Source organism: Agelaius tricolor, unplaced genomic scaffold, assembly GCF_023055355.1.
Source record: "Agelaius tricolor isolate 1412-34295 unplaced genomic scaffold, bAgeTri1.0.p SCAF_19, whole genome shotgun sequence".
NCBI classification, from domain to species: domain Eukaryota; kingdom Metazoa; phylum Chordata; class Aves; order Passeriformes; family Icteridae; genus Agelaius; species Agelaius tricolor.
This window is the reverse complement of record NW_027269279.1, coordinates 6,572,403-6,595,618: the sequence shown is the minus strand read 5'-3', so window position 1 is coordinate 6,595,618 and position 23,216 is coordinate 6,572,403. Positions and strand designations below refer to the sequence as shown.

The window sequence follows — 23,216 nt, the reverse complement described above, 5'->3', positions numbered from 1 at the left end:
ATTAAGTGCTGGTAGAGGGCCCTGTAATTTACTAATGGATAAGCTACTGAAGTAAACACTTGGAAAGAATTGTTGCTGTTAGATTCTCAGCCCAAACTTAATTTAATTTTTGAGAACCTTGTAAATTTTATTAACACTGAGAAACAATTGGAAAATTATTAAACTTCATTGATAAGCAACTCAGGAAATTAGCTGAACAGAATTAGAGAATTAGCTGCATCACAGACAGTGTCTTTCACAAAGTTAATTGTAGTTTTTCAGAATTAGGGGTCTATAATACCTTCTACTAAAGATCTGCAGAAAGGAAAGAGCAGGCTTGCCGTTAGGATTTTGAATGGATTTGTTTTTGAAAGAAGTCACAGAAACATAGAATGACTTGGGTTAGAAGGAAGCTTTAAGATCATCCAATTCCAACCCCTTGCCATGGGCAGGGGCACCTTCCACTAGACAGTTGCTAATGCCCTGTTCAAGCTGGCCTTGGGTTGTGCCTTAGTTGTGTAGGAATGTAAAGTAGTAATTCTGAACATATTATCTCTGGGGATAAATTTGCAGGCATATTTTAAAAATTACAGCATCTTATCTGGAAAATCTTTTCCTAGGTGGTTCATAGGTGTGTACACAACTCTAAACCTTTTTTTGCATCCATAGCAGGTACAAGTGAACTGGTAATGCTGAGTCTGGATCTTGTGAAAACTCGCCTGGCTGTGATGAGCATGGAAATGAGGAAAAATTTTATACAAGCTATTCTAACATCTCTCATTGAAAAATCCACTGATGCCAAAATTCTTCGTGCAGTGGTAAAAATAGTGGAGGAGTGGGTGAAGAACAATTCCCCAATGGCAGCTAATCAGGTAAATTGAGTAGATGAAGTCATTATTGCTCTCAAATACTAAATTACTATGGTTAGCCAATATAATTCATCAGTTTTGACAATGAGGTTTGTAATGATCTGTTATATATGTTTAGATACCCTTGATGGTATTTAGACTATTTTAATTCCCTGTGAAAATAGCTGCAGCTATAGATACTTGGCATTTTATAGGCTTTTATTTGGTGTTTGATCTCAAATGCTGCTTTGTGGAGAACTTCCTTTAAAGTTTTAAAATATACTTCACATTAACCTGGATAGAAAGACTCTTCAGGGGGAAGATGACTAATGCTGGTATAAATTGTGTTACTCTGTAACATTTTGTGGCCTCCTCAATCTGCCATATTTTTGTTAAGAGTTGAGCTCTTACAGCCTAGTGCTGTACAAAAGGACCTACACTTTTTATAATATACATCAGAATTTTTTAATCCCTGAACAACTTAAACTTATTTTTAGTCACAATTTTAAAATTCTCCAGCATATATTAGAATGATAAGTGCTTGAGTTATTTTTCTTTTTCAGAACTATGACCTACCAAGCTCTTTTTCAGTTTAGAAGCAGAGTCCTGTAAAGAATGGCTGAGTTGTAGTTTGAATGTGCTAGTTCTCTGTATGTTTAAAGATGAATTGACAAAATTAATCTTGTGTTCTTTTACCACAGACACCTACTCTCCGGGAGAAGTCCATTTTACTGGTGAAAATGATGACTTACATTGAAAAGCGTTTTCCAGAAGACCTTGAATTAAATGCTCAGTTCTTAGACCTTGTTAACTATGTCTATAGGTAATTATAGCAATTAATCACTTATTGCAGCTTATTGGTTCATAATTTGTACCATATATGAACTTTATAACATGTCATTAATCCTTTTAGGTCTGAATTAAGGGATTTTTTTTCCCTAAAGTGCAAAATCAATTCACTTTACTGAGACCACAGTGCATACTTATGGAATGCAATTTGAAAACAGGAGTTCCTTAGTAAGGATTTTTACTTTTGGCACTGATAAAATACCTCCACCCCAACTTCTTCCTTTCCCAAGATACCAAGGCATCCTTGTAGCTGACTGTATTCTCAACAATGTGATTACAGCTAAGGTCTGTCTTTTCACATTTATGGGATATAAAGATTATTTTTCCTTGAAACTTAATTGTAAGTTACACTTTCAGGAGAGTTACTTTGCTAGGTAGACTTGAAGATTTGACTCACAATGAAATAATTAAAATAGTCACCTTATCAACAAATGCCAGGTATTTAATGTTGTGCTACTCCTTCCCATTATTTTGCAGTCACTTTGCTGCTGTACTCTTCTGGTTCACTGTGCAAAACTTTTGTGTGCACACAGTGCTCAGAAAGTTTCATCAATCAATACCATTTGTCATTTCAAACACCATACAGGTGTAGCTTGGTGTTTCACAATTATGATAAGATTTTATCCTGAAAGAGTATTTCTGATAGTTCTGGGCAGTTTTACAACAAGCAGCAATGTTTTCTTTGCTGTTTCTCTCAAAAACTGAACCTGGATCTTTGTCATGCGTGGGCTTTTACAGAATGTTATCTCTTGGAGGTTTTAGTCTGTTATACAAAACCTAGGAGTCTTCTTTCTAATGGCTCTGTTATTTCATCTTCCTTCATTTTAGGGATGAGAATCTTTCTGGGAGTGAACTTACAGCTAAACTGGAGCCAGCATTTCTCTCTGGTTTGCGCTGTGCCCAGCCACTCATCCGAGCCAAGTTCTTTGAGGTCTTTGACAATTCCATGAAACGCCGCGTGTACGAGCGCTTGCTTTATGTGACCTGCTCCCAGAACTGGGAAGCAATGGGAAATCACTTCTGGATAAAGCAGTGCATCGAGGTAGGGAAACTGCTTGTATCAGAAATGCAGTTAGATACATGTTTTGGTCCTCATTTTGCCTTGTTGTGTGCAAAAGCATTGTGTGGTGTGTGTTTCGTAGAGTGTATTTTCTGTATCAAAGCTGAAAATACCAAGTCTGCTCCCTCAGCTCCTGTGGTGCTTAAAAATATATACAATGGCTAAACAGTGAAATGCTGATACCTGGGAAGTGCTTTAATAGAAATGTTTAAAATCTGTTTTCTCTGCCAAAAGCCTAATGGCCAGGTTAATACTTCTTAAGGAAAACAATCTCTTTTAATTGATAATGACTATGGAAAAAAAACCCCAAGAATTGTTATAGGAGAAGATTCCAAGAAAACTGTTAAAGCTATTTCCTAATTGTATGACAGCTGTTAGGTGGGATTGCATTGAAATGAAATCGCATCTTTGCCTGTGTTATTTAAAATAAAATGGGACAAAACCTTTTATTTTAACAATATGGGTATTAAAGCATGAATTTAAGGTGACTGTGAACATCCATTTTAGGGTAAAAAAGTCTGTATTTATTAGCAGATTGAGGACACTTAATATATGTTTTAAGAAGTACAAAATACAGCCTTTAGGCCTAGGAGTTTCTATTAATAAAGGTGATAAATAGGCCTTAAACTTACTATTGCAACTTTTTCTTGTTTTTAAATATTAAACCATAGTGATGCATTCTTTGAAGTTCTGTGGTAAAATGTATGTTCAAATACTCTTGTTATTTCTCCACGTGGCAGCTGCTGTTGGCAGTGTGTGAGAGGAACACCACGATTGGCACCAGCTGCCAGGGGGCCATGCTGCCCTCCATCACCAATGTCATCAACCTTGCTGACAGCCACGACAGGGCAGCCTTTGCCATGGTCACTCACGTCAAGCAGGAGCCTCGGGAGAGGGAGAACAGCGAATCCAAAGAGGAGGTAACTGATGGAAATACTGTGGAGAAAGCAATCTCTCTAATGGAATTCAGCTCTTCCTAGTTTCTCACCAGATACCTTTGGAGAATGAGTGATGAAGATGATGTGTGCAGATTGTTCATGTCTCCTGTGGTTTAAGCATGCTTGGGTCTCTCAGAACCCCCATTTATTAATTTAGCCTTTACTTCAGCACTCTAGGCAATTACAGATCTGAAGAAGGAGCAGAAACAGTGAGGTCTGAAATAAATTGATCAGGAAGGTGTTTTCTAGTGTGGAAAATAAGCAAAAGTACACAGAAGATGCCTATTTTTACATACTGTGTTGTTGATTTCTGTGTAGGATGTTGAAATAGACATTGAATTGGCTCCAGGAGATCAGACCAGCACTCCCAAAACAAAGGAACTTTCAGAGAAGGACATTGGCAACCAGCTGCACATGCTGACCAACCGGCACGACAAATTCCTCGACTCCCTTCGGGAAGTGAAGGTGGGTGCAGGTTGTTGGTGACAAGCCACTTTAATCCTAAAACTTCAAACTGATCTATCTCACACTTCTCATTTTTCAGCTGAGTTTTCTTATGTAGACATCTCTTACAATCTGCAGTTTCTTATTTGCCTATGGTAAAAAATTCTTTAGCCTTCACTTCATTGCTAGTTATTACTGTATCTCTTTCCTACAAAATTAAATATCATCCCTCTTCACCATAAGTATATTTTAACAATTCAGTTCAGAAACTAGTGATGGCAAACACAGGGTATAGGATCAAAAATGTGTATCAGCATCTTATGATTAAATAATTTCTAAGAAAATAATTTAGCTGAAAGCTATGTTTAAATAACTCCACACTAGCAACAGCTGTATCCAATTAACCTGATTATTCCTATTACCAAGATGATGAACATCTTCCTTTTTTCCTTCTTTTTTTTTTTGATGGTTGCAGTAATGAATCAGAGTCTTGATCAACATGAAAATAGGATTAAATTTTTGTTGAAAGGCATTAGTATTACTACTGAAACAACAGTATAACTGAACTGTTTTGCCACAGGATTAATTGTATGTTCCTATTTCTGTACATCTGTCTGTTTCCAGACGGGAGCGTTGCTGAGTGCCTTTGTTCAGTTATGCCACATTTCTACACCTTTGGCAGAGAAGACTTGGATACAGCTATTTTCACGACTTTGGAAAATCTTATCTGACAGACAGCAACATGTGAGAACCTCTCTCTCTCTCCCATTTGCAGATTCCTCTTTGTAAATGACTGCTGTTACAGGAAAATGTGGTGACTTTGTTTACTAGCTTTGAGATATTTGCCATTCTCAGCCTGTTGAATGCTGTGTACCTGTATCAATACATCTTTTGAAAGAAATAGGGCCTTTCATTTTACAGAGAGAAATGTACTTATTGAAGTGTTTGTTCCCTGTACTAAAGAGATGTTAAATCTGATTTCTCTAATTGAAGAATCTGAATAGACTGATAGTATGATGTTTTTTCTTCTAGGCTCTAGCAGGGGAAATAAGCCCTTTCTTGTGCAGTGGAAGCCATCAGGTGCAGAGGGATTGCCAGCCAAGTGCCCTGAACTGCTTTGTGGAAGCAATGTCACAGTGTGTTCCTCCCATTCCCATCAGACCTTGTGTCCTGAAATACTTGGGGAAGACTCACAACCTCTGGTTTCGTTCTACACTCATGCTGGAACATCAAGCCTTTGAAAAAGGACTCAGTCTGCAGATTAAGCCTAAACAGACAACAGAATTTTATGAGCAGGAAAGCATAACTCCTCCTCAACAGGTAGTGTTATATTTATTGAAATACCTTATGAAATATGGAGAGAAAAACCTAACACTGACAAGTCCTCCACTAAACCATGTCCCCAAGTGTCACATTTTACATGTATTTTAAATACCTCCAAGGACAGTGACTCTAGCACTACCCTGGGCAGCCTGTTCCACTGCTTTACAACCTTTTCAGTAAAGATATTTTTCATAATATCAAATCTAAACCTCCCCTGGTGCAACTTGAAGCTGTTTCCTCGTCCTATTGTATTATTGACTTGTTTAAAAATTTTGGTTTTTTATGATTTAATCTGTTGTGTTAGGGAAGATAGGCAAGAGTCAGTGTACAAGCCTTAGGATGTTTTTGTCATGCAGTGTTGTTTTCAGTACATGGTTCTTACTAATTTCTTGCCTTTTAGAGTTTAAAAAAAAAATGAATTAAGTTTTATAGGCCTTTCTCTGTTTCCATGTTTCTCTCAGCTTGTCTTAGTGTAGAACATGGGGTTTGCTACCTACTGTGCTTTATAAAGACAGCTTAACTGTGGAGAAATATGTGTTCTTAACCTTGCAGGAAATCCTGGATTCCCTTGCTGAGCTCTACTCTTTGTTGCAAGAGGAGGATATGTGGGCTGGGCTGTGGCAGAAACGCTGCAAATTCCCAGAGACAGCAACAGCCATTGCCTATGAACAGCATGGCTTTTTTGAACAGGTACAGTCTTGATTTTAGAAATTATCTGAGTAGTCCTACTGTCAGGATAAATATTCTGGTCAGCAGGAAAAACCTCTGAATATTAATTATTAAGTTCAGTCTTCTAAAATGGAAAGTGCCATGGCTTCTCTGCTGTCTACAGTAGTAGTTTGAAGCCTTTTAATACTGAGGTAAGGTGAAATTTTTGTGCACACCCATCAGATTTTCATGACATTTGTCAAGCTGTCAAATAATAGCTATATTCAGGAATGAATTTAACACACTTGACTTTTTTTTTTCAAGTCTATGAAGGTTTTCTTATCACTTGTTCCTAAAAATAAAAGAGCATTGAGTTATTGTGTACACAGCAGATGGAAACCTGGAATGGTTGAATTTTCTTTAGGCACAAGAAACTTATGAAAAAGCAATGGAGAAGGCTAAAAAAGAGCACGAAAGGAGCAATGCTTCCCCTTCCATCTTCCCTGAGTACCAGCTTTGGGAAGACCACTGGATTCGGTAAGACTTGGAAGCTGATGTGGAACAAGTATTTTTACCCTGCAATAGAAGCAAAATACCCTGCTCTTGGTTTAAAGCATTAGTTATGAGAATAAACTTACCTCAGGATAGCTCAGATACAGAGAAAACCTGAGGGAATAAAAAAAGCTATTTTGTATTCCCTTAACAGAGCCTCAGAAGTGATATGGCTGAATTGCTGTAAAAATGTAATTTGCTATTGGTGGAAACAGACTGGAGTTAAAATTTGTTTTTCCTATTTAAAATGGTTGTTCTGGGAGACACAAAATGCAGCTCTTCCCTGTTCACAGATTTCTGTATTATAACTGATAATAAATAAATAAAAAAAAGTCTTCCCATCTGGATAAAACTTCTGCAGTGCTTGCAAAGCTGTTTGTAGACAAACAAATACGCAGATAATATTCTGATACACAAACATTTATTGTCACTTTTATTGAAGTTTTTGGGGGTTTTTTTGGTAACAAAATTGACACTGCATTTGTTTTTCTTAGTTGCTCAAAAGAGTTGAACCAATGGGAGCCTTTGACAGAATATGGCCAGTCCAAAGGTCACATAAATCCTTACCTGGTGCTGAAGTGTGCATGGAGGGTCTCAAACTGGATTGCTATGAAGGAGGCTCTGGTGCAGGTGAGTGAGGGGTTTTTGTGCTCATGTTTAGTCTCTCCTCATCCTGCCTTGGGTAGCTTCATTCTGACTGTTTAAGAACCATTCCATGAGAATAAGCTGGTGGTTATTGCTCTTGAGGCTGCTAGGACAGCCAGGCTGCATGGACATCTTGAGCTTCTTGGGGCCAATGGCAGACTTCTGTTGGAGTTGCCAGTAGATTGTCTGGAATTTTTTTTTAAGTGTTGTATAAGGTGTCACTTATCTAAACAAGATGGAAAATATGGCGAGGGGGTTGTGTTTGATTTGGTTTTTCTTTGGTTTGTCTTTTCTGTTTTGTTTTAATTTTAAGGAAATATGTTCTCTGTTCATGGTAGGTAGAGTTGTTCAGCTGATGAGTTAATATAGAAACATTAACCAGATGTAAAACTGAAATCTAAAAGGTGAGAATACTGCATGAAATCACAGGTGGAAAGGAGCTTGCAGATCTTTCTTGCACTGTTGTATACAGTGGGGCAATACTGGAATTACTCTGCTAAAGATGCCAGAATTTGCAATAAAAGGGTGAAGTACGTATTTAAAATACAATGTGAAGCCAAATGTCTAAGCAGCAAACTGCAAATGCAACAAAAACTGTCTTATGGGTACTATTTACATTTTAATTAATTTCTTTTGTTCTTCTAACACTTAGTATTCTGTGTCCTATTTAAGTATGCAGCTTCAGAGGCTAAGTATAGAAATATTTGAGAAAGCTTTAAAGCCTAAAATAAGAACTATATTGTACAGTATATTATAAGCCTTGGGCTTGAAGAGAGTGAAATAGATCATATCTGACAGCTTCTGGTTTTGGACAATTGCAAGTTGAGTGGAAGTGACAACCCTGAGTAAGTGCTGATATGCTGTAGCTGCAGTTGTATTAAATGAAGTATTTTCAGTAATGAGACATTTATTTTATGACTGAGGAGAAGATGCTGCTGAAGCCATAAATGGAGCCTTTGTGACTCTACTCAGGTTCTTGTAAAAGTGTCAGCACGTGTTTGCATAAATATTGGGATCTAAAAGAATAATTGATTCTATGCTGCTGTACCTCACTACTCCAATTATATTGATATTCTTTAATGTGGCTGTTTTTTGTCAAGTTCCATGGTTGATTCACAAGAGAGGCCAGGGATGATGGCAAATATCTATCAGTTTTCGTAAATCTTTGTGAAAGATTTTTAATAATCTACCCATTAAAGTTGAGCTATTAAAACAGCAAGTAGCCCTTGATAGGACCCAAGACTCATTTCCATTTGCTCACACTGCCATTGTGTTTAATGATCCAGTAGATAACATAATAAAGAAGGAGATGATTTTCACTGTGTAAGTGTAAGGATGCTACCTGGCACTTTCTCTTTGCTGGTTCAGGCGTAAAAGTCAGCTGAGGATAACAGGAATAACAATTGTAATGGTCACCATACAGTTTATCAGCAGGAGGATAATGTAGGGGGATTTCTGTGTTGCACATCAAACCATTAAGAGCTTGATGTAATGTGGAGGAAAAAGAGGTGAGAAAGTTGTAGATTAAAGGCCTGCAGTGTCAGCTGGTGAGCACTGGCTCAGTGCAAGTTTGCTGCAAAGTGCTCACAGAATTTAGGTGCTGCACAATTCAAGTGCTTTGCTGGGTTTAGATGCCATATTTCTACTGTTCCAGAATTCTGAGGAAATGGTTTAAAATTATTTTATAAATTATTTTAGCACTGTGACCTGACTTTGCACCTGTGCTCAGGAATTTCTTTAACATATGAGAAGTTGGTTGTGATTACTTGAAAAAATATCAGCTGTTTATTTCATAAATTTAGCAATGCCCCAGAGCAGACAGGGAGTACAATGCTGCATGATGTGGGACAGGTAGGCACAGGATCCTTTTAGGTAAGAAGTTGCCATTACATGTTCTGCATTTCAGATATGGTGTGTGTTATCTGCTGAGAAGCATCTTCTGGCTTTGTGCAGGGTGAATTGTTTGCTGTGAGCATCCTGCTCCTGTGGCAGGGCTGCTTTGGGCTGGCTCAGCTCTTTGAGATGCATTACACTTGTCAGAATAAAAATACCCCAGCAGTAGATTGGGCATGGGCGCTTCTTCTCTTGTGCTGAATTGGCAATTCACGTGCTAGCCTGCCCTTGCCAGTAACTTTAGGAGAGCTGAAACTCCTCTAGTGACATAAATGTTAGTACTTCAATCAGATGTTTTTAAGAAACGAGATTATTTTTAAAACATCGAAGTTGTTTATTTAAGAAAGCTTAAAAAAATTACCTGTTTGAGTAGGAAGGATCTTTACTGGATGTTTTTCCATGACCAGGTGGAGCTGAGTTGTCCAAAGGAGATGGCCTGGAAGGTGAACATGTACAGGGGGTACCTGGCCATCTGCCACCCCGAGGAGCAGCAGCTGAACTTCATCGAGCGCCTGGTGGAGATGGCGAGCAGCCTGGCCATCCGCGAGTGGCGGCGCCTGCCCCACGTCGTGTCCCACGTCCACACCCCCCTGCTCCAGGTAACAGCAGAGCTCTTGGCTCCAGGGGTCCTTCAGCAGCAGGTCTCAGAACTGTTGGTAGCTGCAAGTGTGAAATATTTTAGTGTATATCATATATATATATATATTTAGTGCTGATAGTTTTTGTATCGTGGCATTTCTTTTTTTGAAGTTGCAGAATGTGTGTTTCTGTTTCTTCAAAGTACTTGTTGCTAATCAGGAAGAGCTTGTAAGTGATTAAACTCACCTTTTTTCGGATCTCCAGAAATATTTTTGGGAAGCACCTGGTACAATTCTGATTGTATGGAATATGTAGTTTAACTATTATGTGAAATGAAATAATGTGTATTACATGGTGAGAAACAAATGGTGGTGTCCTTTGAAACTTTCACTCACATTTTACCATAACAAAAATGGATTTCTGTTTCCTTTTGAAATGTATAAAATATCAGCGCCCTGTTGTTTTCTCTATGATTTAATCATGTAAATAATTAATTTTCAACTGCAAGAGAAGAATTTTTGAGAGTAGATGTTTTATTGACAAGTATAATCAAACAGAAGTAGATACCTAAATCCATCTTTAAAAAATGTGATTTGGCCTAGAGTTACTTTCAGAAGATTCTTAAAAATGAACCTTGTCTCCTCTGATGTGTGTGGAACCAGTGTGGAAGTGGGGCTGAGGCAGGATCATGCTGGGCTTGGCAGTGTGGGATTTAGGCAAAACATTCCATTCATTTGACATTTAGGCTTTGTCCCTGTTTAGGTACCCTATAAATATATACCTGACAAAGCTCTTGTTCCTGTGGAGGGAACCTTTCATCTCCAGGGGAGAAACTGTGGAATAGCTTAGTTTTCATAATGGATGATTTCTTGATGGGCCATTGCTCAGAGATCTGACACTGAGCCCTGTTTGTGGAAGTGCAGAGGACTTTGCTTTGAGTTCTCTTTGATACAGAGGCCTCTGTGATTCTGTTGAAGATCAGTGGTTTCATTCTGTGTGTGTGATTCATAACCAATCTACACCATATATGAAGTGACCTCTATAAAATGATTGCTCCTGTGGGTAGAGCTCACACAGCAACTCATACCTTTGAATTTTTATAATATAAATTGATGCATCAGATAAAGTGAATGAATATGGAATTTTTCTCCATATTCAGAAGAAGTTATCAAGTAAATAAGTCCAATTTGTGAGCTCACACAATACCATTAGATGGCTTCTCCATGAATGTAATTCCTTCCTGCTAAGATTTCACCTATATGCCAAATTGCCCCCCCCCCCCCTACTCAGGAATGGCAGCATCTGCAGCAGGAAAAGATTAATATTGCTAAATAAAGTATTTAAGTGCTTTCAGATATCAATTAAAACAAGCTTTTAAAACAATCTAATATGTATATATCCCTCGTGAAGAAATGATAAATTAGTCAGTGACTGACAGAGGTACAAATGCAGCCTCGAATTTGCACTGCAGTAATTACTTTTTTTTTAAATATCAGATAGTATGTGATTAAATACCCATGAGAAAATTAAATTTATGTGATGAATGGGTGTGGGATGAAGGTTAAGCTATTGTGAGAGCTGATACGGAGATGATTGTAGGAAAATATTACTTTAATTTATTTTGTTTCAAGAGATTTCACTCTATAAATTTGGACTGCCTTCTTTTTTTTCTCACATAGTTATCTCATTTGGTTGATTAACAGTGAATACAACTGTTATCTACAAGTGGTAGCTTAGAGAATATACACTGGCTTTATTGTACTACAGGTAATTAAATTCCATTAAAGTTTGTGGGCCTTTTCTTCAGGTGGTGGAAGTTTTAACAAACTGTCTAGTTCCTTTAGGGGGTTCGAGACTGCTGCCATCTTCTGTTTGTTCCTTATTTATATTGTTTATGTTTTCTAGGCAGCACAGCAAATAATTGAACTTCAGGAAGCAGCCCAAATAAACGCAGGACTGCAACCAACTAATCTGGGGAGGAACAACAGCTTACATGATATGAAGACTGTTGTCAAGACTTGGAGGAACAGGTTACCTATTGTGTCAGATGATTTATCCCACTGGAGCAGCATTTTCATGTGGAGACAGCATCATTACCAGGGTAAGTCTGCCTGGTCCAGCATGCATTTGTCATACAATTTTCCAGACAACACATATCGTATTTGCATGGATCCCCATGGCAGGGAGGAACGATGAATCTGACGCCATGTTCTCAGAAGGCTAATTTATTATCTTATGATATTATATTATATTAAAGAATACTATACTATACTAAAGAATACAGAAAGGATACTTAGAGAATGATGAAAAGATAATAAAGAAAACTCGTGGCTCTCTCCAGAGTCCTGACACAGCTTGGCCCTGATTGGCCAATGAGTCAAAATAACTCACACCAGAATCCAAAGAAACAATCACCTGTGGGTAAACAATCTCCAACCACATTCCACATGTGAGCACAACACAGGAGAAGCAAATGAGATAAGAATTGGTTTCCTTTTTCTGAGGCTTTTTCAGCTTCCCAGGAGAAAAATCCTGGGCAAAGGGATTTTTCAGAGAATGTGAATGCCACAAACACATAAGTTCTTGGTGGCTTGATTTTGGTGAATTGTAGTTTTTATTCATTTTTCATTGAAATGTTTGATTATCTGAAATCATCCCCATCTTAAGTCATGTGTGTTGCTGTGTAAGGTGCTGCCCTCTGTGTAACACCATTTCCAATGGCAAATTTCACCTTGCCTTCCCAGCCATTGTGACTGCCTATGAGAACAGCTCCCAGCACGACCCCAGCTCCAACAACGCCATGCTGGGCGTCCACGCCTCGGCCTCGGCCATCATCCAGTACGGGAAGATCGCGCGCAAGCAGGGCCTGGTCAACGTGGCCCTGGACATCCTGAGCCGCATCCACACCATCCCCACCGTGCCCATCGTGGACTGCTTCCAGAAGATCCGGCAGCAGGTCAAGTGCTACCTGCAGCTGGCTGGAGTCATGGGCAAAAACGAGTGCATGCAGGTAGGGCAGCTTTGCTCCTGAAGCTGTGGTTGGGTTCTGTAACCCCACGAGCCATCAGATGCATTGATCTAAACAAGCTGCCAGTATCCAGAGCAGGGGCTGGGTTGCCTTGGCCATGTTATACCCTGCAGGGAGTGTTGTTTTAAGTCATGCTGGCAGTCCAAAGCAGTTAATGTCCTCTGTGAACTGGGCACTGTGAATACATTAAAAATTAGCTGAGAGTAGGTTTTTTGAAATCTTACAAGATGGATAAATGGAAGGTCTTTAAAAATGGCATTATTTGTAATGGGGAAAAACAACACTGTGTCTGACTCATGAGAGATGGATGTTGTCAAACTGAAGTAGAATTGTCTGTGTTGAAAAGGAAAAAGTGTGATTTTTAGGCGAAACCCCCTGGTATGTGGTTGACCAGCAAATGAACCTTGTAATATAACATAAGTATAACATAAACAAGGTGGGAAGATAACCTGCTAAATGTTGTCTGTAGTATTTGGTTTGCATAGCCCAGTGGAAACTTAAAATTGTCAGTCTGTATTTTTTAAAATGAAAATGAAATACTTGAAAGTCATGCTATTTAAATTTCAAGAGAATATTTTGGCTGTTGTTTTATAGCACTTTCATTTACCAAGCCTTCCCTTTTAAAAGACTTTTCTCACTAAGGCTTTTTTAACAGGGTCTTGAAGTTATTGAATCAACCAATCTGAAGTACTTCACCAAGGAGATGACTGCAGAGTTTTATGCTTTAAAGGGAATGTTCTTGGCACAGATTAACAAGTGAGTATGCTGGCTGCAAGAGGCACTAGCACACATCTGAAAAAAAATACAGTTGAAGTATTCAACAGAGTATTTGAGCAGAAAAACCATTCCCTATCTTTTTACCAGCCTACAATTTCTCACTGCTGTGTAAGAAAGTAAAAGTATCTGTGAGAGTTCCTTTGCAGTTTGGAGATTTAATGATTGGTCCTTTATTGAAGCCTTGTAGGACAGAAGTAGTAATGGTTTTGCTTTGCACTGACAGGCATTTACTATTCTGAGGAAGATCTCTCTTTAATTCAATAAATAAATAGCTCATCAATCAAATTTTGTTTGGTAATGCCAAAAAGACCCCTTCAGATTTCAAGAGCACTTAGTGGGCATGGGATTTAATGACAATTTTGTTATGTGTTACATATGGGTAGAGTAATTCCTTTACCATTGCATTGTGGCCACTTATAGAATGAAATCCATCAGGTCTCAAGCTGTACACTGCAACTTCACATAGCAATTCAAGTCAGGAAATTATTAATATCTTCTTCTGTGGATACAAGAGAGAATTTTAAGTAGGCAGAATGCAATTACTTGGATGGAAAGTACAGTGGGCTTTTATATGGTCACTGGCTTAATTGTAGTTGAGATGTAAAGAGAAGAAAGTGTGCCTCCCCATATTGTTAAATTTTTAAAAATTCTTGCAGAAAATTGTCTCTGTTCCTTCAGGATTAAATGGGTAAAGGTTTCTGTTTAAAAATGTGGTTCTGATGTACTTACAATTTCTTAATCTTACCAAAAACCACACAAGCATTTTTTAGCACTGCAGTTGAGGTCAGGAATTTAGGAAGGTTTTAGTCAGGACCAGTGGCAGTGTTGAACTGAAAATGGGACTGCTGATTGATTACCTGTGTGTCAAAGAAACTGAAGTTAAAGGTCACCTCTGCTCCTGCATCCTCCTGTGCTGCTCATTGGCTGGGCAAGGTGATAGAAACCATTTTAAAAAAAATCACCTCAGGTGTCAAGAGTGATGGATTGTAGAGTGGGAGAAAGAAAAACGGACAGAGAAGTTCCTTTTTTATAAAGGAGCAGTAGTGATACAAAGTCATCCATCAGGCTGCTGCTGGCCTGGCTCACTTCAAACCTTCATCCAGGGTGCAGGGAGCTTCTGAAAGCAAGGACATTAATGTTGCAAAAAACTAACACAGGACAGACAAAGCTGTTTTCCTTTTTAGACTTATGCCTCAGTAGCTGGTACTTAATTTAGTATGATAATCCTCCAAGCTAATATTGTTATGTTAAAAATATATTACAAGTAATTTAAAAAAATGAGTCAAACAAGCATTATGTTACTTTGATATTGGTTATTTCAATGCTTATTCTGCAAGGGAGAAGTGAAGCTCTTGCTGTTCATAAAGAGTCTTGAAAAACTTTAAATTTCTTCATTTTGATAATGCTTATGTGAGTTTTTTCATCCCTTAATTTTATGCCTAAGAACTAACATAGATTCAAGGGCTGTATATATATTGGGGTCAATCGTGCCAAATTTTGGACTTGTGACACTTGGGGAAACATGGAGAAAACCTCAGAAGTAACAAACAAATAATCTTTTGGTTACCCAGAATTGTGTGATTAACCTTCAAATTCCTTCACTTTTCCTGTTGAAAAAAAGAAACTATTGCAGCTGGTGGGATGAGGACCTGACTGTTTCCAGAAAATGTTGGGTGTAAAATTTTTCATGACTTCTCTGGAAAAGGAGATAAGTAAGATGCCTTCCTCTAAAAGATAACTTAAATAACATGTTCCCAACGTTCTTTACTCCTTTTCTGCCCAGTGGAGCAGCATGTTTAAATGATTTTGCTTCACTCCCCTTGTGTTATTATTTGCTCTTCTTTGTCCCAGTTTCACTGCTTGGGTTTCCACTGCAGTGCCCTGGGAAATTTTTTTTATTTTTTTAAGGGAGTATGTGAGATTTTTAACACTTATGAGACTGTTTTCATGATGAAGCATTTGTGGTGCTGAACTGCAAGGAAAGCAATGACAAAACAGTTGTAAGGGACCTTATTAAAAGGTATCACTGAGTATTAAGAAACTAATTGCTTGCCCTATCAGAAATCTGACTTACACCAGCAAACAGCTACTAAATCACATAAAACTCATATTCCTACTTGTCACCATGCAGGTCTGAGGAAGCAAACAAGGCTTTTTCTGCAGCTGTGCAAATGCACGATGTGCTGGTGAAGGCGTGGGCCATGTGGGGGGATTACCTGGAGAACATCTTTGTGAAGGAGAGGCAGCTGCACCTGGGGGTGTCTGCCATCACCTGCTACCTGCACGCCTGCCGCCACCAGAACGAGAGCAAATCCAGGAAATACTTAGCAAAGGTGAGGGCTGGGGGCTTAGAACAACACCCAGAGCTTCACCCCCTTAGGAAGGGCTGGGAGGGTGTTCAGTGCTCAAGTTTTTGCAATTAGAGGAAGGGTTACTGAGGGAAAGCTTTAATTTAGATGGAGGGGCTGTGTGTGGTTGCTCATAACTCATTTTGGGGTTTTTTATGTCAGTGGGATGTCGGGATTTTCCTTTAGATGTGGAACCTTTCTGTAGGAGGAAAAGGACAAACCACATACAGCATTTCTACTACTCAGAAAATTTCCTTACTTGAAAAAAAGCATCCGTTGGTGCTTTAAAATGTAACATAATTTGAGGTCTGTTTATCATTACTATGGATAAATAATATTGATGTTTACCTAAGTATTATATTTTATTCTAGAAAAGCATTTTCTGTACAGTTTTACTCTGAAATTCAGCAAAATTTTGGCCAAAAAAAGCTATTTGTGTTGTATGTTTTTCAGTTTGGGGATATTTAATCTCTCTCATGAAGAAAATTGAAAAATTGTGCCAGACCAGGGAAGACAATCTGTTCTGACCATGAAACAAACACAGAAAATATTGTCTGAGATTAAAAAGGTGGCCTCAACAGCACTCTGAAGTTTATTATTCTCCCTGTCTGGTTGCATAATAGTTAATGATTTTTAGTCAATGTTTAATATATTTAATTTCAATTAAACTAGGGTGGACAGTTAAAATAATTAAGAACACCCAAAGAAATAATCAACTTCCTGTATCAAGGTTCATTTATCTGAGTTGCATATTTTAGGTTCTATAAAATTGCCCAAATTTTTATCCACACCCCCAGCCAAAACCCCAAAGAATTTCTGGAATGCAGTCATATTCATTTGCTCTTTTCTGTCTTCATAGTAAGGAGTACACTTACATTTAGTTTTTACATCCTTTAAATATTATTTCTGAGGGAAAAATAGCATTGGCCAGATACCATGATTGTAAGTTCTTGTCTCTGAGGCAGCTTTAAAACTTTCAGGGACTCCACAGTCATATTAATAAAATATTTCTGCTTTTGTGCATCGTAATGATTGATGTGTCTTAAATTTAAGCACTGAGAGATCCTCTTGAAATTCTCTCCTAGGTTCTTTGGCTGCTGAGTTTTGATGATGATAAGAACACCTTGGCAGATGCAGTGGACAAGTATTGTATTGGTGTCCCACCCATCCAGTGGCTGGCCTGGATCCCACAGCTGCTGACGTGCCTGGTTGGCTCAGAGGGCAAACTCCTCCTCAACCTCATCAGTCAGGTACTGAAGATAATCTCTAATTCCTTTTTGTCCATAATCTTCATTTGTGAGGTGACACATGAATATTATTTGAAGCAAATTACAAAAATGCCAAGCTTTACGAATGGTATTGTTTGCAACTGTTGATGTGTTAAAAAATGGTAATTTCTGCCTTTAAGCAGGATATTTTAAATTTCAAAGTGAGTTTTAGTCAGTGAGATTAAATCCAGTGAAATTGTATCCTTATTTGCATAAGGCATTCTAGCTCTCCCTCTGGAATTCTATTTAATGTATTTTTGTGAATGGTATAGAACACATAAAATACATAGTTAAAAATGCTTGTAATGTAGGAGTAAAGTTTGGTTAGCTTTAGTAGCTTAAGGGCAGATTCTGTCTGGAAGTGTTTTGGCATTTGTTCATTCAGGTTGATATAAAACAGTGAAGTTCCATTAATGCACAGCTGGCCATGGGAAGTTCTCATAATACCTGAATTCCAGGCCTGCACTGCTCCACTGTTTCCTGGAAACTGGCACAGGACAACCATTGTGCTGAATTGCTCACAGAACTCCTTTCTTTCCCTCCCCTCTTGGTTTTTGAGATATGAACTTACTGACCAGGCAGGTCCCTTCCACTTCAGGGTATTCTATCATGTGAGATTGAGCTCCTTGTATCCTGTCCCCAGTCTTTGCTCTTTCAGACCTCTAAGAATGTGAGTTTTTGTAGCTAGAGAATGTCCATTTGTGTTGGCATGGCTGTACACAGCTCTGGATGTGCACAGTCTGTATGTGCAGAGGTGCTCATGTTCCCTTCCCTCCCTCTTCATAAAATTAAAATGTAACTTTGGAGACCATGCTGCCAAGCAGCTTAAGATGCCAAAGTAGGTAAGGCAAACTTTGATGGGTGTTGCTTGGTATTGTCTGGCAACACCAGTGTGCTCTACTGACTTCTGGCAGAAAATACTCATTTCATCACTTTGTAGACACATTGTTTGTTGACGTCTGTATAAAATTTGTAGAAGTAAGTGTTTTCTCAGAAGTCATACACTAGTTGGAGCTTAGACTTGTAAGTATCACAGATACTTCTGTTTGTCTTACCTTTAAACTTTAGGTACATAGAAAAAGTATGAAATCAAAAAATACCATATTTTCTGTGTTACTGTTTTAAAACTCCACAATTCTCTTCAAGTAGCTTTTTGAGTTACAGCATGTAGCATGTGTGTGTCAGGTTAAGTATCAGATTACTGAAGGCTTCAATCCCATTGCTACATTTCCACCACTTACCATATATCCATTTAGGTGGAGAAGGATCTATGATTTAGTAAAATTGTGGCTGAAGAGGCTTCAAATGATGTCTTAAGATGTGCTCTACTGCAGGTAGTAGACACATGGTTTCCTTCCTTTAATAGATACTGAGATTTACAGATTTAAATGGGATGTTGAATGTCAACATCTCTTTAGGGCTGTTTTTTTTAATGGAAGCCATAAAATCCTGGTTTTATTTTTGGGTGCAGTTGGTATCCCCTTACATTAAGTGCCACAATTAGGTGGAGTAAAGTTACTCTCTAATGGGCTTTCTTATCAAGTATGGTGGGGCTTGCTGGGAATTGTGGCCTAATTTAAAGACCAACTGCTGTCATCATGTCTGTTTTTCTTCCATTATGCACATGAGTAAGATCTTTGAGCTGGCCCAGCTGGAGCTCTGACATTATGCTGCTTTCAGGTTTATTAGGCAATATGATCTGGAAACCCTAATTAGGTAATGTCTTAACAGTGTGTGCAGGGAGCTACCAATTCATCCTCTTCAGGTTCCTGTTACTGAAAGAATCTTTAATTTCCATAAGCTGTTATTTAACACAAAGAGCTGATTATTCCTGAATTGGACTCATTTACAAGAGAATCTGTGTGTGTTGATGTGATCTGTAGTCAGTATTCCTTAACTGAGAAATGTGTGTCTCCAAATAGGTGGGAAGAGTCTATCCCCAGGCTGTTTATTTCCCTATCAGGACCCTCTATTTGACCTTGAAGATAGAACAGCGAGAGCGCTACAAGAGCGGTGAGTTTGGTCCTCAGGAATTGTTTGGGCTCTTTGGAACTTAATTGTTTCACTGGATATTACAGAGAAAACAGATTCTCCAGAAAACATACCAACTTAACAAGGCTAAGGAAGAAAACTCTTGATAAGCTCTGCTTGCATTGATTTGTTTCTGTGGAGTTAAACGTGCACATGGCTTGAGATGTCTTGAATTTTCTTGGATAAAATACTCACCAAGGGGAGTTCCATCTCTTTCATTCTCCTATCACCCTAATTTTTGAGAATCACATGTTCTTTACTGGATGTTTTTCTTGATAAATTTGTGGAGAATTAGAAAATTCTTGGTTTATAAATACAGGAGAATGTCACAGGTTTTTAAGATTCTCTAGACTAATTTTCATTGGAAGCATGAACCATGCAACATTTAGGAGCCAAACTTAAGCTTAAAAAATTGTATCTCCATAATAACTTCTTCTGGTGAATTTTCAAGTAAAATGAGCATCTCAATGCTCATAAAAGCAATGTTGGCTTTGAGAAATGTTTGGGAAATGGGAAAAGCATTCAGCAACTTGCACAACAACTGTTTTCCCAAGAACAAATCACATCTGGAATAGTTATGTCAAATGATTCCACAGAATTTAGTTGTTCTTTTGTCCCACATAATTTCCTGGGAATCCTGGGAGAGCTACTTGAAGAACTCTCATTTCAGTTTCTGTGTTCTTTATTACAAAGTACATTGTTTATTTAATTGCCCTTTCCATTTGGGAATTAGTTCTCTAAACTTCTGTATAAAATTGAAAGGGCACTAATTAAATAATGTTTTATTTTTGTTTGGGTACTCTTTTGCAGAAAGAGATGCCCACATACCCTCATAATTTATTCTTTTTCAGCAATATTAAAATATTTCCCTGTAGGTTCTGCTAAAAACCACTGTTGGGTGGGTGAATTGTGTGAGTTATGGGGTCATCTGATAAAGCAAAACTGCTTAATCACTGTCTGATGGAGTTGTCATGCTAGAGATGGTTTGTGCTAAAAGATACAGACTATGACAGTTTCTGTTGTTGGCATCAACACATTTATTCTTTAGTTATGTGTGGAAGGTCTCCCCCAAAGGAGAGGGAAAAAATTGCCCATAATTGAAATAATTTGAATATGAAACAATGTCTGTTACTTCAAGAGTTTAGGTTGGTAATGTAAAAGCTACACTCCTATGTGGTTTTGAAGTGTGTTTATTTTGCTTAAATGTTGGCAAGTCCGTACCACCAAATAGCATTTGGTGCAGAGTTTTCTCTAAAAAAACTCCAATTTTCTTTCTAAAAAAATTCTTTCTGAAACTTAGGAAAACATAATTAATATTTAATGTAAATCTCAAACCAAATATTGGAACAATTTATTTTATTTCAAAGAGACACATATCAAGTTCATGACAGGTCATTCTTATTTCCTTTTTAATGTTCACTTTCCAGATTCAGGCCAGCAGCAGCCTAGTTCAGTTGGAAATCAGTCCCACTCTGCCTCAGACCCCGGGCCCATCAGAGCCACTGCCCCAATGTGGAGATGCAGCAGGATCATGCACATGCAGAGGGAATTGCATCCAACCCTTCTGTCCTCTCTGGAAGGCATTGTGGATCAGATGGTCTGGTTCAGAGAGAATTGGCATGAGGAGGTATTTGGCTTCAATGCACCTTGAGTGAATGTATGGATTGTCTAAGGGAAAGTTAACTGCAAAATATTTACCCAGAATTAATTTTAAACATCAAAGCATAACTGTTTGTTTTGATTAATAAACTGATGTTTGTAGAACTGACTGTTCTGATTGGAGTTTCAGGATTTTGGTTATTTCTGGAAGCAGTACAGGGGTTTTGCAGAACTGTTAATGTGATGAATGCCTCTAGGATTTAAGCTGTTGCTCATACTAACTGAAAATGTATATTCTCACATTAAGTCTCAGAGATACCAATTTCCTTCTTGATCTGGTGGTCTGTGACAGGTGGTGATTATTACCTGAAATTTGCATTGCAACAGAGAGCAGATGGACCTGCCACTCTGCTGTTCCTTGCCTCTCAGAGTGTTGGACTACTGTTCTGTCTGCCTAGCACAGTGTTTATTTGAAGGTTTCCTAACATCACCTTTTCTTCATATATCTCAAAATATGAAATCTAAAAGTTACCTGCTGTTGAAAGAGCAAATTGTCCTTTGTGAGGCAGCATTCCCTCTGCTCAGTTTGTTGTTTGTTTGCAGTGCTAATGAAATTCAGTGCTGTCATTCTGATTGACCCTCTGATGCAGTTCAAGAGTAGAGTTTTAAGCAGATGTTTCTGAAAGCATAATTCTACTATATAAAATGCAGTGGGAATGAATATTTGTTGTCAAATCAGAAGGCCTGATGTTCCTGACTATTTTGTTTTTTCTGTTTTTCATTCTTAGGTGCTCAGACAGTTGCAGCAGGGCTTGGCAAAGTGCTACTCCGTTGCCTTTGAGAAAAGTGGAGCTGTTTCAGATGCCAAAATCACTCCTCATACACTGAATTTTGTCAAGAAGTTAGTCAGCACCTTTGGAGTAGGTCTTGAGAATGTCTCTAATGTGTCCACCATGTTTTCTAGTGCAGCTTCAGAGTCACTAGCTAGGAGAGCACAGGCAACAGCTCAAGACCCCGTGTTCCAGAAGTTAAAAGGCCAATTTACAACAGGTAAATGTTTGAAACTTTTTTAAATGTTGCTTTTAATCTCAAGAAAATTTCCCCCCACAGTTCAGCTGTGAGGGCTTTCTACTTTTTTATTCCAATATCTTTCCTGAGATAAAATTTAGAAAATGGCACTTTTCTGTCATTCAGCAAACCTGAAATAATTTTGTTCCTGTCTTTTGTGCAGCAATAAATGTAATTCAAGTGGAAAACAGACATTAATCTAGAGAATAAATATATTGTTGTATTTTTATTATTGAAAACTGTGGTTTGATTACATATGTGTTTAAAGATAAATTAGATTACTTCAGTGTAATGTTTTTGCAATTTGAACAGAACTGCTGGCTGTATGTGAGGGACAGTAATGATCTCTGTCTCTCTATGATGCCAGAATTTAATGAAATTTTCACCCCAGAACTCCAAACTGATGATTTTATGTGAAGTCTTTCAAAACAGCCTACTTCTGATGAGTAAGATTACTTTAGTGTTTTGGGTAACTAGATTATAAAAATTCTATTACCCAAATTTACATCATTGGTAAATTGAATCAATAACTTTAATCAGACCTAATAAAAAAAGATACTTAAGGAAAGTAGCTTTTTTCCTTCATTCATTTTCTCTTAACCAGTGGTTACATATTTGAGTATCTGATCTTGATTTGAAATTCTAAGAAAAGCTTGTTGACAAGCTTGATTTGTTTGGTGAAATGTGTTAAAGCCGTGCAGCTCATACATGACAAAGTGACACTGATTGGCATCAGTGCTTTGGGTTGCCAGAATTTTGAGTTTTGAATAAATTCCTTGGCTTTAAATGTAACTGAGAGTGTTTGACAAGCAGACTTGAGGTGTTTTTTCAAGCATTTTGCTGATAATATTGTGAAAGGAAGGGAACTGGTGGGAATGCTGTGAAAGTGAGTGAGTTGTGGAAATGACCCACATTTCTCGTGCATGCCATGCTTTGCACGATGTCCTTTCTGAGGCACAGCAGTTGCATGACAGCAGATAATGAAAGTCCTGAACCATATGATTAAATTTTTACTGGATGAAGTGTACTAGGAAGGGAAATGGAAGTAGAAACACTTTGTGTGTCTTTAATGGGAGCAAGTAGGGGGGAAAAATCGTTGGATAATGATTAATGGGGTGAAATTTCACCAGTCCAAGTGCTGGATTCTGTACCTGGAACAGAGGAATAATGGCAGGTACAGGTGTAAATGGAGAGAGGAGAGCAGCCCTGGATCAGGGATCTGGGGATGGTTGTTGTAGATCCCTTCCAGCTGAAATGCTCCACATGAAATACAAGTTTGGACTTGATTTTGATTTTTAATAATGGTTCATAGTCTTGCCATTGCAACAGAGGTATAGCC

At 38.1% G+C, this 23,216-nt stretch overlaps 1 protein-coding gene across 3 annotated transcripts in view; it reads left to right on the top strand.

Annotated features, from left to right (window-relative positions):
* The window catches only part of TRRAP (transformation/transcription domain associated protein), a 75,963-nt gene that overhangs the window by 40,902 nt on the left and 11,845 nt on the right, over nucleotides 1-23,216 (top strand). For all 3 annotated transcript variants that reach the window (XM_071444038.1, XM_071444036.1, XM_071444037.1), the window contains 19 exons: nucleotides 649-851; nucleotides 1,529-1,650; nucleotides 2,505-2,718; nucleotides 3,477-3,656; nucleotides 3,993-4,139; nucleotides 4,743-4,862; nucleotides 5,151-5,438; nucleotides 5,994-6,131; nucleotides 6,514-6,626; nucleotides 7,136-7,271; nucleotides 9,587-9,778; nucleotides 11,664-11,859; nucleotides 12,503-12,768; nucleotides 13,442-13,542; nucleotides 15,695-15,896; nucleotides 16,997-17,161; nucleotides 19,102-19,192; nucleotides 20,638-20,837; nucleotides 21,598-21,859. In XM_071444038.1, the coding sequence (XP_071300139.1) occupies nucleotides 649-851; nucleotides 1,529-1,650; nucleotides 2,505-2,718; nucleotides 3,477-3,656; nucleotides 3,993-4,139; nucleotides 4,743-4,862; nucleotides 5,151-5,438; nucleotides 5,994-6,131; nucleotides 6,514-6,626; nucleotides 7,136-7,271; nucleotides 9,587-9,778; nucleotides 11,664-11,859; nucleotides 12,503-12,768; nucleotides 13,442-13,542; nucleotides 15,695-15,896; nucleotides 16,997-17,161; nucleotides 19,102-19,192; nucleotides 20,638-20,837; nucleotides 21,598-21,859 (3,336 nt within the window). The remainder of the gene's footprint in view (nucleotides 1-648; nucleotides 852-1,528; nucleotides 1,651-2,504; nucleotides 2,719-3,476; nucleotides 3,657-3,992; nucleotides 4,140-4,742; nucleotides 4,863-5,150; nucleotides 5,439-5,993; nucleotides 6,132-6,513; nucleotides 6,627-7,135; nucleotides 7,272-9,586; nucleotides 9,779-11,663; nucleotides 11,860-12,502; nucleotides 12,769-13,441; nucleotides 13,543-15,694; nucleotides 15,897-16,996; nucleotides 17,162-19,101; nucleotides 19,193-20,637; nucleotides 20,838-21,597; nucleotides 21,860-23,216) is intronic.